The 13720-nt window shown below is 42.3% G+C and overlaps 1 protein-coding gene across 2 annotated transcripts in view; it reads right to left on the bottom strand.

The window, feature by feature from the left end:
* Positions 1 to 7081: 7081 nt before the first annotated feature.
* The window catches only part of tnksb (tankyrase, TRF1-interacting ankyrin-related ADP-ribose polymerase b), a 44721-nt gene continuing 38082 nt past the window's right edge, over positions 7082 to 13720 (bottom strand). For both annotated transcript variants that reach the window (XM_056281424.1, XM_056281432.1), the window contains 7 exons: positions 12689 to 12809; positions 12403 to 12500; positions 11995 to 12069; positions 10539 to 10644; positions 9534 to 9720; positions 8708 to 8864; positions 7082 to 8535 (listed from right to left, as the gene is read on the bottom strand). In XM_056281424.1, the coding sequence (XP_056137399.1) occupies positions 8449 to 8535; positions 8708 to 8864; positions 9534 to 9720; positions 10539 to 10644; positions 11995 to 12069; positions 12403 to 12500; positions 12689 to 12809 (831 nt within the window). In that variant the 3' untranslated portion in view covers positions 7082 to 8448. The remainder of the gene's footprint in view (positions 8536 to 8707; positions 8865 to 9533; positions 9721 to 10538; positions 10645 to 11994; positions 12070 to 12402; positions 12501 to 12688; positions 12810 to 13720) is intronic.

Consider the following 13720-nt stretch of genomic DNA (forward strand, 5'->3'; position numbering starts at 1 on the left):
TGTAACCATGAAGGCACTTAAAAACAGTTAAAGGGGAATTTGAAAAATTATACCTTTTTTTCAGTATTACAACACTTAAACAGAAATGGGGTCAGATGCTTTTTGACCATCTGCAGCCTCGTTGACACGTACAGCTGCTTGTGACTCCACAGGTGTGTCTGCAGGCTGTACTTCAGTGGCTTGGTACCCAGACAGAGCAGGGACCAGGATCTCGATGGGATGGTCCCTCTCTTGGAATATGAAGGGAGGAGATATGCCAAAGGTCAGCTGCCCTGCTGGATCTAAATATGGGACAAACGAAGGAATCTGGGGCTCAAGAGGCATGAGTGAAGAAGGGTTGGTGATCTGCACTGGATTTTGGGTGCTGGAGGGGGTACCCTGTGATGGATGTACTACAGCATAGTAGGAGACAGACTCTTGGGGATTGATCCCCGGCATGTACATGAGGACCTCTTGCTGCGGACTGAGTTGTGTCATGCCTGGCAGAGGCAAAGGGAATGGCAGTCCTAGCTGGTTTACAGGCAGTAAAGCCATGCCTGGCTGAGGGAAGGAGAAAGGCATGGCAGGAGGGGGCAGGGAGTTGCTGTTTGCTGTACTATGAGGGCCAGCAGGTGGCATGTCTGGAAGTTGCTGGAGGGCAACTGGCATGCCTAGAAAGATCTCCTGGGTTTGCTGCTGTGGAGGCTCCTTAGGGCTGTTGGATGGAACCGGGTAGTTGTCGTAAAGATTTAGCTGGGGACCGCCGGGGTTGGTCGCAGTCAGAGTTGGGTTAGCATTGGGGACTTGGATGGAGTCCTGAACTACAGTAGGAGCGCTGGGTTGTGGAGGCGGGGTAGGTTCAGCAGCATGAACTGAGGGATTTAATTTATTGACATTGGCCAGAGTCTCTTTCATCTCTGCAAGCAAGAGACGCAGGTTGACATCCTGCAAATGAAAACAAATAACTAAATGAGCATTTTAAATCTTCAGAATGATTTTAAAGGTGCAATATTTAAGTTTATCCACTCAAACAATCAAATAAAAATAACACATTCATGGAAATTGTATGAATATGCTAATCAAAGTGTTGCTTTTTCCAGAAAACAACTGTATTACCACTTTATTTGTATATCTTGAAAAATTTGACAGGCCAACAAAATCTGTTGTGGTCTGAAATATAACAGTGAGTCCCAGATGGGGGTGTACGCCTTAACAGCCCATTAAATGTGGATCCATCCAAACTAAGAAATTTAACAGGCTGCTACCATGTAGCTACAGTCCCACGTGGGACGAACTCTTGTATAACAGAGTTTGTGAGGCTGTAAAAATTTTTTTTTAAAGGCATTAAATTAGATTTGTAATTATTTTTCCTTAGGAAAAGCAATACTTTGATTCCCTTGGATGTTATTTTCTTTGCATTTTTTTGTTCGAGTTGATACACTTACATATTGTACTACCTGCAAGTTCACAAACAATGAAAGATTAAAAAAAATAATGGATGAAGATCTATTTTCCATTCTTCAAAAAAAGAAGCAAAACTTTGTATCTTAAACAATAATTGTCAAAGACATCATGTAGTGTGCATATTCACCACTGTAAAATGGACATGAAAGGTCCCAACTATCAATAACAGAACAATATTTAATTTAATTTGATTTAGCAATATGCATAAAAATGGATTTAAAACCGAGTATGGTGGATGCGGGTTTGTCACTTCTTCATCGCTGGCAGAATGGGTTTCACTCTCACGGTTGTCATCGACCTAAAATCGAAAATACAGTGGTCAAAAGTGTTCAAATCCAGGATTAAAGGTGGCTTTAAAAGGTTTTTAGAGGCGCCACTTACAGGAGCAGCATGGCCGGTAACCAAAAGGCCCACCAAAAACACCACCACTTTCATTTGCACCGATTTGCGAAAATGTTGTGAACGTGCCAAACGAGGAACCTGATAAAACCAACAAATAATCACGCCAAATGGAAAATAAATAAATAAATCCAAATTTACAGATGGGGCACAGTTAACTTTTAGGAGTTAAATAGCGGATTGTCTTACCTCTCCGGTCTAATAGCTGCCTCACACCAAAAGCCTTCGGATAACGTTCCGCTATAGTTTACCTTTGCGCAGGAGATTTAAATGCTCCTGCGTCCACCAAACTGTCCAATCACAACCGTTTACCGCCACACATCATGGCAAAGAGCTGACGTTCAAAAACACTTCAAAGCAGACCCCGTTTGATAAAATGACCGCACAGTAGACGTACGTGTCATTTAAAGCCAATAATGACAGAGAAGCTGTGAAAAATTGACCATAAAGTATGAGAACCTCAGAGTAATGCGTTTCTTATCGTCTTAATTAAAAGAGCCAAGTGGCGCTGTGTTTTGATGCTCCCCGGAGGGATGCGGTTGTCTCTCAGACGCGCATACCAGACTTCGCCTCGGAGTTGTTTTTCTTCTCTTTTCCCATGTGCTGTCACAAACCCCATGAGCTGTCACAAACCCCATGAGCTGTCACAAACCCCATGAGCTGTCACAAACCCCATCTGCTTTACTCTGAACCACGGGCGTAGCGAGTCAGCACCGGGCCCCGATCGCCGGATGGTCAAAGCGTCCCCGGCCTGCCCATCACAGTCAGACCTAACATGACGTCATGTCAGTGGCGAATGAAAGAAGTGAAAACACGAAGCTTTAAAACGTCCAGCAACAGCGAAATGCAGTGCACAGTTGACGCCGAAATGAAACGATTACTAGGAAAACAGACCGCCTTGCTACAGAAGAGGAGTTACAATAACAAGGCCGAGATAGTGATAGGGTAGCCTACCTGACAACATCTGGTGTCGGAGCACCGTAACACATGCAAATATAATCGGTGACGGTGCACCCGCACATTGACGACATTATTCGTGCCTGTGCATAGGCCTTATAAACACAAAATACAAGTATATAGGTTGATTATTAGCCAAATAAAAATAAATAAATTCTACTTCCATCATAGGCGCACTCTCCGGGCTTACCTGTGCAAAGACTTGATACTGTAACGTGCATGGATAAGCAGACACGTTGGTCTTCACCTAACTGAGTGGATCTTCTAGTCGACAGGTTAACGTTGTCGCTTGCGGAGCGGAAAACATGGGTTCGCGTCCCGGCTGTGGCAGTACCCGGACTGCCCCCCCCCCTGAATTCGCTACAATACTTTGCTAGCTAACACTTCTGTACTGGATTTTGCTCCGCAGTAGTACGTATATGTCCATAATTACGCATAGGCACATTTGAGATCTTTAGAGGTCCGTGCGTGCGGGCCCCAGTGCAGCTGCAATAGCTCAGTATGCAGCTTCACCTCTGCCCTGAACACAAATCACCCTGTGCCCTGCTAATCAGGTGTTAGCCACACTTACTGGAAACACACCAGAAAGTCAACTTGTATTGGGGCCCCGTTTTTTTTCTTGTTTGGTAAAGCAATGCTTTGATTTAATTTAGCAATAGTGTTTACTTCGTTCATCTACATATACAAAAGAAACCATATAACAGAAAAGGGGAATGAAATCACTGATTTTACAGTTGAAACTAAAAACAAGTGCTCCTATACATAGCCAACCCCAAAATAAACAAAAGAAAATCGCCAAATCAAATAAACTTCAGAGAAAGTCTGCATTATTGATAAAAATCAATCTCTGTCAGAAAGTCTGCGTGTTTTTATTTGTGGATGTTGAACATATCGTGGAACAAGATGTTCCTCAGATCCAGATGTACTGTTGCCACCGTGGCCGGCTGTTTCACGAGGGAAGTGTATTTCTTGATAAAAAAACAAAGCTGTTTTTTTTTTACATGCGCAGACATGAAAAATAATTCAACACCAAACCAACAAGTCAACAACAGGTGTGCCGTCTAAACACAAGTCAGCAAAAAGTCGACCTCTGCGATAAATAGTTTCATAATGTTGCCCTCCCAATTATGTGGTCAAGTCAGATGAACGATAAAGAAGATCATAAAAAGAAGTCCAGGTGGGTGTAGATTCGACATTAGTTTAAAACACAATAGTGTGTTAGGCAGATCGAAGGACTCGGAGCAACGCCAAAGGGTAAATTTGTGACTTTGAATAAGTAAGGTATTTGTTTTACGATTCTTTATTTGATACGACTTTGCAGCAAATGTTTCCTGAAAGGGATAATATGCTTAAATGTTACTACTAGGTGGGAACTTATCATGGAGACCATCATCTTCTTGCTGGGACCCCTCTGTCTCTGTTTCTGCCTGGCAACTCCAGTGAGTCAAAATTGTACATTATCATTTTCATTGCAAAAGTTGCCTGCATTTTTTCATTTGCATTTTCATCGAATATATATATATATATATATATATATATATATATATATATATATATATATATATATATATATATATATATATATATACACTACCGTTCAAAAGTTTGGGATCACCCAAACAATTTTGTGTTTTCCATGAAAAGTCACACTTATTCACCACCATATGTTGTGAAATGAATAGAAAATAGAGTCAAGACATTGACAAGGTTAGAAATAATGATTTGTATTTGAAATAAGATTTTTTTTACATCAAACTTTGCTTTCGTCAAAGAATCCTCCATTTGCAGCAATTACAGCATTGCAGACCTTTGGCATTCTAGCTGTTAATTTGTTGAGGTAATCTGGAGAAATTGCACCCCACGCTTCCAGAAGCAGCTCCCACAAGTTGGATTGGTTGGATGGGCACTTCTTTGAGCAGATTGAGTTTCTGGAGCATCACATTTGTGGGGTCAATTAAACACTCAAATGGCCAGAAAAAGAGAACTTTCATCTGAAACTTGACAGTCTATTCTTGTTCTTAGAAATGAAGGCTATTCCATGCGAGAAATTGCTAAGAAATTGAAGATTTCCTACACCGGTGTGTACTACTCCCTTCAGAGGACAGCACAAACAGGCTCTAACCAGAGTAGAAAAAGAAGTGGGAGGCCGCGTTGCACAACTGAGCAAGAAGATAAGTACATTAGAGTCTCTAGTTTGAGAAACAGACGCCTCACAGGTCCCCAACTGGCATCTTCATTAAATAGTACCTGTTAGAGCCTGTTTGTGCTGTCCTCTGAAGGGAGTAGTACACACCGGTGTAGGAAATCTTCAATTTCTTAGCAATTTCTCACATGGAATAGCCTTCATTTCTAAGAACAAGAATAGACTGTCGAGTTTCAGATGAAAGTTCTCTTTTTCTGGCCATTTTGAGCGTTTAATTGACCCCACAAATGTGATGCTCCAGAAACTCAATCTGCTCAAAGAAGTGCCCATCCAACCAATCCAACTTGTGGGAGCTGCTTCTGGAAGCGTGGGGTGCAATTTCTCCAGATTACCTCAACAAATTAACAGCTAGAATGCCAAAGGTCTGCAATGCTGTAATTGCTGCAAATGGAGGATTCTTTGACGAAAGCAAAGTTTGATGTAAAAAAAATCTTATTTCAAATACAAATCATTATTTCTAACCTTGTCAATGTCTTGACTCTATTTTCTATTCATTTCACAACATATGGTGGTGAATAAGTGTGACTTTTCATGGAAAACACGAAATTGTTTGGGTGATCCCAAACTTTTGAACGGTAGTGTATATATATATATATATATATATATATATATATATATATATATATTTGCCATCAATGTTAGGTGCATGATCTACATGAGAGAAAAGCCAGAGCTTTAACCACTGAGGTAAGCAATCACAGTGTATGCATATGTATATTCACATTCGTATAGTCAAACACAGACCGATTTGGTTCTAATGGATTAAGTCTGGCGCTGAAGATCTTCTTGCTTGGCGGAAAAAAAATGTTGGACGTTATAACATCTTGCACTTGCCTGAAGCATGCAATCAAGAATTTGAGAATTTGACCAAGCTTGCTTTATAAATAGAAAACTCAGCCTATGCGTCTTTTACTCCAGTGCTTCCAACATTTCAAATCAAAGCTTGTAGACTAAATGTGTATATGAAAATTTCATGATCGGCACTCAAAAGTTGTTTAAACAAAACATTAGGATATAATGAAATTTGTACAATCAATTCTTCTGTAATTAATGTAAACACTGGGGGCCGAGGCTTTGTACAGGAAGTGCCGTACAGCCGATAAGAGATTTGAACGTCTATTTATCCAGGTCTTGCGCCATAACATTCATCTGCCTTTCCTGTGCCCCGATGCAGTACGAGAACAGGGGGTTAAAATCTCAACTCGTCAACCGACTTCCTGCCGCGACACAAATCCTCGGCAGGCCCATGCACCAGACCCATCTCCAAGTAATGCAGGGCACATACCTGACCTACCCTGTGATGATGAACCCTGTTAACCCATTGTGCTCCTCATACCCAACGCCTTACTTGTGCTGCTTGATGAACCCCATGTACTGTGAGTACAAAGTGATGCAGCCATACTACAGGAACAACATCCCCGCGTCTCCCAGGTTTGTCGTCCATCTGCCGATGATAGTGGTGGACAGAGCAGTCGACACTTCAGCGATATTTCCAGGTGACGGCGATGGCGTTGAAATTAGACCAACACCACGTGGAGAACCGCTTCCAACACCTCCTTCCCGGCAGCGAATCAAACTAAGGTCTGGTCCCCACCGCGTGCTTCTACCTGTGCGTGGCGGCTAACCCGCTGAACTGCTGCGGCCTAGCGTGCATGTGGCGTCCACACAGACCGCATTGCTGCTGCGGTGCTGCTAATGCCAGCCCTATCTAGCTAGCTACATCGAGTTTTGCCTTTGATAATGGCCATCAGTAATCAAACGTTTCATTTCATATATATTTTGCTTAGACACATGTAGCCTCTGCTTTCTGCTAAAATGCAATTGTTGAAATAGTTTAAAAATATTTTTTTCCACGTCTGTGACATATTCTAGATAGACATTGAACCTACAGTGAGAGGTGTCAGTTCTGTAATGTTGCTGGTGTGATGTAGAGTAAGCCTAGGAACATGTCATTTTCACTGTGTTTTTGCTGAGAACCGCTTGCTTCACGTAGAGGCCCGGGCCGCTTGGCTGAAACCGACTCGATGGGTTTTTAAGTGTATACCTAATGCATGTGAAATAAAAAACAAGGAGTTGTTTGTTACTGGGACGTTTATTCAAAAAGTAGGGAGAATCAAGAAGGCATGAAAGGAAATTTAGACGTCATTTACAGTTGAACTCAAAAAGAAATTGTTAAACATTGACAGTTATACACATCCATTTACACAACCTGTACATCAAACATTTTTTCCCATAACATCTGCAAATTTCAAAATAACTTAAATAGGTTTCTATGTAAAAGTGCAAATCCTCTTGCATGGGATAACTGAGTAAGACCATGGCGAAAGAAGGGTACACTGAAGAGTTTGCGGCAACACTTGGCTTGAAGTTTTTCATGAAGCATTGTAAGGCATCACAGTTATATTTTAAAACATTATGAATACAGACTGCAAGCGTCACAAATCACCTGATACACTTTAGTACTCACAATGTGCAAAAACCTATGTAGGAATTGAACACTTTGAATGCCATCTTGCCAACTAGCTCTTAATTCTTAAAGCAGTCATAACAAATTACAATAGATGGCATAATACATCACTGATGCAATTTATAATGTAGAAAATTGTCACCCACATGTATTCCCATCTAATTGTGTTGCCTCACAATGTACGTCAAGTAAAGTGTTACCGGGTTCATAGCCTCTCTCGTCCAACTTGATAAGAGAATGTCTGAGTAGGTAAATGCATGTCTTCCTCAAATCCTATGGTTCAATAGTGAACCCTTTCTAAACTCAGCATGTACACCTCTGAATAAAACAACTAAAAACACAAATGTTCATAGTGTTCTGTGGCAATGTGTCAGAGTCAAGTGAAAGGTTATAATTACAATATAGCAAAAATACACTGTTACCTGTTTGGTAGTGTTATGCTTAGCATTAAAATCACAGTCACCAGAGGCCATTCTATACAGGATGAAACAGATGCTGGGGCAGAGGTGGTCTTAGTAGCACTGGTACATAGGTTACTGGCTTTGGCTGACAGAGTGAAGGGGAGGTGATTCTCCATAGTCACAAGGCATGATGAGGTGATGACAAGTGGCAAACTTAAAAAAATGCTCCAACTGCATAGTCTCTACAAAAGCATTACTTCCTCGAGCCAGGAAGGGAGGAGACAGTAAAACAACCCACGCACGCTATTGGGCTGTACATGCGTCTGTGTATTACATGCAGCCAATGGAAAAAAAAAAGAAGTGGAAATTGACAATGTTTTCACCACGAGTAGGAGATTATTAAAACAGTGTATTTCCTTATGATCCATCAGTCATGTAATTCTGTGGTACGAGAGAATGGAATTCAGTGATGTAAATAAAAAGGAAAGTTGTTTTTAGCCACTTACGATAAAAAGGAAAAAATAACGAGCAAATAACAAGCAGAAAGTCCTGGTGTATGTGTGCGCATGTGTATGTAACTAGGACTTCTGCTCAGCTCCTGCAGCAGACTGAGCTGTGCTTTCAGGCTTAAGGATCTGGTAGGTGATGAGGTACTCCGGGTAGGCCTGAAACAACATGTAGCAGGAGGGTAAGCCAACGTATGATGGCAGTTTGATTTACATCACACAACACATTTCTTTAACTAAATGAGTGGTAGCATAAAATCATACATAAATGATGGTATCTTGTTACAGAGTCCCTAGTTGACTGTATGGATTTTGTAGCTTCAGTGCTTACCTGCTCTCCTCTGTAGATGACATACTCAGCGTAGGCCAGGCCATTGACACTGGGCCGGCCAATCACTGAGTGGTGGCCTGGTGGGGCGTGAGCCATCTTCATGGCACTGAACTGTAGGAAGGACTTCCCCAGTGTCACGCGGCAAAACAGCATTTGTCTAAATCACAGAAGAGTAGACAGAGGTCAGGCAGGGTGGCTTGGTTGGTGGACACACTGCCCACACACTGAAGAGGTTACTGGACTGAATCCACACAACACCTTGTCCATCCCAGTCGAGATGTCCTACCAGAAGATACCACCGACTACCCCTTGACAGCATACGTATTTCTTGCTTGCTTCTACACTCTGGCAAGAATGCCTACATGCCATGTCTCATAGGGATAAGCCAAGAATTAATCAACCTTCAAAATATGTAATCCGGCCAAAAAACTAACTAAACCAACAGGTCAAACCACAGAAATAGTAAACATGCACAAGTTTAATAACCAAAATTTGATGACCTGAATCTTTTATGTTGTACATAAAAACAGGTATACTGTTCAGCTGTGTAATGTAAAGAGCCCAAACAGAATATGCGGACTATCATTCCAATTGCTCTCATATGGTAGTAAATAGTAGGACAGTTTACAAGTAAACCAACAAGAAAAAAGAGACACACTATAAAACAAGGATGAAGAACCAGCTGAAAATGGCGGTAAAGAAGGATACATAGCTACAGAATATTTTGACCTGACAGTATCACATTACAGTAGAAAGTATCAACCAAAACATATGTGCGCCAGAAAATGTTTTATGTGGGGTGCTTTGCTTTTGGACAGTGCCTTACCTGTGGCACAGATAGCAGGAGCGATCTTTGTGTGTGGGGCAGCCAGTGCCACCTCCAATGCCATACACATACTGGTTGCTTTTAGAGGAGTTCTCAGCAAAGTAAATCCCTGCTCCAAACATTCCTCCAATATAGGCATGGCGCTCATCAAAGCCTTTGTGGATGATGGCGTTTATGAAGGGAGAACCTGGTGGAAGATGTAAGGAAACAATTGTTATCAGTATTATACCAGTGTATTTGTTTAGCTGACTGTGACATGATGTATTTCCCATCTTTTCAAATGATGGACTTTGCTGTATGTCAGTTCTTTAACACTTGTTTTCAATAACTGTCATCTATGTGTGCACATAAACAAGTTTGATTCTCCCTGCTTTTTGTACTGATGGCAGAGCTAAAATATAGTGAATGGAGAAGTAAGAAACACCAACAGTTGGACTAACATTTTTCTATAATCTTAGTTGCAATGGATCATAGTCACCATAGTTGAAGCACGCACTTACAGTGCTTGACAGAGTTTATGTTTCCATTTTAAAAACAGTCTGGTTTGCTGCCTTATCACATCAGAGCACACATAATAAACCAGAACTCACTTGAGTGATAATTTATTTACCTGGGGACTCCCCTAAAATTTAAACACTTTGGGAACCCTGTCCTCAATCTTTTCAAATCTGTCTGTACTCAATTAACATTACAGCTTATGACTCACTCCTAGTCACATATGATATAATAACATGCCATTTGGTGGCAGACATTTAATCCAAAGTGGTTTAACATCCCATGACAACCCTATTGCCCGACAGTGTTAAGTACGATGCCTCACAGGACCAAACAACAAACACGTTCTGACTGGCTATGACTCAGAAATAAACAATATCTCTAACAAGGTCAAATCTAAATTGTCATCCGCTGAAATAGTGAAATTGGCCAAATCTCTTGACATTTAGCACATAACCTAAACTTGAATGAGAACAATGCTAGGCGAGACAGAGTGTTGGGTATGGTTACCATGGAAGAGCATGCGCTCATTATGGTGGTTGTGGTTTTCATCTGCAATCTCTTTCTGCCGGTGGGTGTAACGCTCCCTCAGCTTCTTGTTCACTACTTTTTGGATCTGTGTGCGAAGAAAAAACAAAACAAAAAACTGTTGCTTTACCGTGTGTTGGACTAGCCACGACTAATTGCATTGTATGTGTCATCCCAGAAAAGCTGGATCAGTTCATCCGGACACCAAGTTTAGTGGGTGTCCAGATGAACCAATTCAACTTTTCTGGGATTTCTACACCTGGATTATTGAGCATGCATCAAGACATTGTATCAGTTCACAATGTGTATTAAATGGATCAGATACACAACAAATTATTTCAGGTATTAAGCTAAAATGAAAAAAATCTAAAGAGTTGAGACTTGACAGAGGACGACCTTGTTTTCACTTTGTAACTTAGTACTGGCTGGGATGAGAGTCAGCACTTCCAAGTCTGAAGCCATGGTTCTCTCCCAGAAAATGGTGGATTGCTCCCTCCGGGGTGGGGGTGAGTTGTTGCCTCAAGTGAAGGAGTTCAAGTATCTCGGGGTCTTGTTCACGAGTGGGGGTAGGATGGAGCGGGAGATTGACAGGCGGATTGGTGCAGGATCAGCAGTAATGCGGACGTTGTACCGGACCGTTGTGGTGAAGCGGGAACTGAGCCGGAAGGCAAAGCTCTCAATTTACCAGTCAATCTTCGTTCCAACCCTCACCTATGGTCATGAGCTTTGGGTAGTGACCGAAAGGGCAAGATCGCGGATACAAGCGGCTGAAAGAGTTTCCTCCATAGGGTGTCTGGGCTCAGCCTTAGAGATAGGGTGAGAAGCTCGGACATCCAGAGGGAGCTCAGAATAGAGCCGCTGCTCCTTCGCATCGAAAGGAGCCAGTTGAGGTGGTTCGGGCATCTGATTAGGATGCCTCCTGGGCGCCTTCCTTTGGAGGTTTTCCGGGCACCGCCAACTGGGAGGAGACCCCGGGGTAACCCAGAACTCGCTGGAGGGACTATATGTCCAATCTGGCCTGGGAATGCCTTGGGATCCCCCAGGAGTAGCTGGAGGGCGTTGCTGGGGAGAGGGACGTCTGGAGTGCCCTACCTAGCTTGCTGCCACCGCGACCCTACCCCGGAGAAGCGGCTGAAGATAAATGAATGAATGAATGAATGAACTTAGTACTTCTCTTTGACTTCGACTTAGTTGTTCTCGGAGTCCCTCAATTTAAAAAACAAAACAGAAACCTGGTCTTTCAAGTACTTAGCGCTATCAGACAATGTGGACTGAGACGATCAGACAGAGCACAGACCAAGTGGCAGTGATTGATGGTACATTATATTTACATTCTAGGCAGTTGTGTATTGTCAGCAATACAGCTCACAACAAGGATGAGGCTGTAGCACCGAGATAGAGCATGAAAATGAATAAATAAATAAAACATGTTTCAGACCTTGATGATGTTGTATCGACTAAACACTCCTCCAGCGTTGCCTCCATCCCTGTGTTCTCGGATGGTGCTCTGCATCTGAAGCACACAAACATACCCCAAGAACATTTGAGTGCAAGGACAGCTTTTGAAGTATTGTAATACAATGCACTTTTGATTGAAGGAAAAACATAACCAGCCACCAGCCAATTACCGACAATTGTTTTTGTGTTGTGGCTGATAATTTTGGCAAGACTTACAAAAGGAACAGAACTAACCATCTCTTTGAGACCTAATTTAAAAAAAATCTCACTTGGCAAACATGGAGGAACATGGCAGGTGATTTGTATAAATTAACAGTCAGTGTGGCTGGTGGACACAAACGTGACTGATCAAAGAATACAAGTTCAGAGTAGAGATGCTCATACTTGCCTCCTCTTCCACAGATTGGCACTCCTTGTCATCAGGGGCAAGGTCGATGAGAACTGTGCCCTGGTTGGCACAGTGGAATGTCAGATATGGGTTGGCACCTGGTTTAAAAAAGAGGTACATTTAAATGGTTGGCTAGCAAAAACACAAAGGCAGGCTTCTGATCAACAGCCAACTTTAGAGGACTGTAGGAGAACTGGATAGCTCCCAGGGCTGAATGTGTATTACTATTATGGGATGTAGTGTTTAGCATATGAGGGCCAATATTAGTCCAAGGAGGTCAACTTACCTTGTTGGCCTCCCAGCAGCCTCTCAACACCCTTGATGAGCTTGTGGCGGTGGCCGTAGGCATTAATCCCAATTTCTTTCAGCTCTTCATGGCCCATATCAGCAAGCACATCCAGCGTAATCTGGAAGAAGGGAAATAGGTAGGGGGGAGAATTAAAATCAGGAAAAACTTTCGACATCTTGGGCTGTGATGAATCAGTTTCTCCACTCTACCAGACACTTAAAACAGGCAACCAGCTTTAAATTCTGAGGTCCAAATCAGTCATGCTGGTTGACTAGTAAAGTAGGCTGGACAGGGGCTGGTGATTTAAAGGCAATCACATGGTAAAAAAATACAGAGCGGGAGATGATTATGATATAAGCTAATGGTTCATGTGAATGACTGAAAATAAAATGCCCATACAACTAAGATTTCCTTCTATGAAAGTCAGTTTGTCCACATTGACCCTATACAAAAACATTGTTGTTTTTTTTACTTGTAAATGGTCAAACATGCCCGAAACCTTTCTTACAAACTATATTTACAGGCATCCTTTCAAGATGGTCGCCATGAGACTTGCCCCAGTTCCTGCTCTGCTGCAGTGTCTTGCACTTTTGTCTATGGAAAGACAACTGTGAGGAGTTGCTGTACATCAGGAGGACTACATTTGGCAATTTGGGACTATCTGCCAACATTCCAGAGGATATACTGGTTGTAAACAACACTGGATCACCACCCTGGGGAAATACACCTAGCACAGGGAGACGGAGAACAGGGGTGCTCTCCAGGTTCAGGAGACGGCCCTATCGGCCCCCACTACCGGCAATGAACTTATCCAACATGTGAGCCCTCCAAAATAAAATGGAAGAACTTTTGTATTTAACACAAACCAACAGAAACTACAGAGACTGCTCAGCCTTCTGCTTTACTGACCGACATGGCTGGATCAATCAGTCTCTGATCAAGTGGTAACCCCCTGGATTCCCTATCTTCAGAACTGACAGGTCAGTCAAACTATCTCACAAGTCAAAAGGCGGGGGTATTTGTCTCATG

This window comes from Lampris incognitus, chromosome 1 (assembly GCF_029633865.1).
Source record: "Lampris incognitus isolate fLamInc1 chromosome 1, fLamInc1.hap2, whole genome shotgun sequence".
Lineage (NCBI taxonomy): Eukaryota > Metazoa > Chordata > Actinopteri > Lampriformes > Lampridae > Lampris > Lampris incognitus.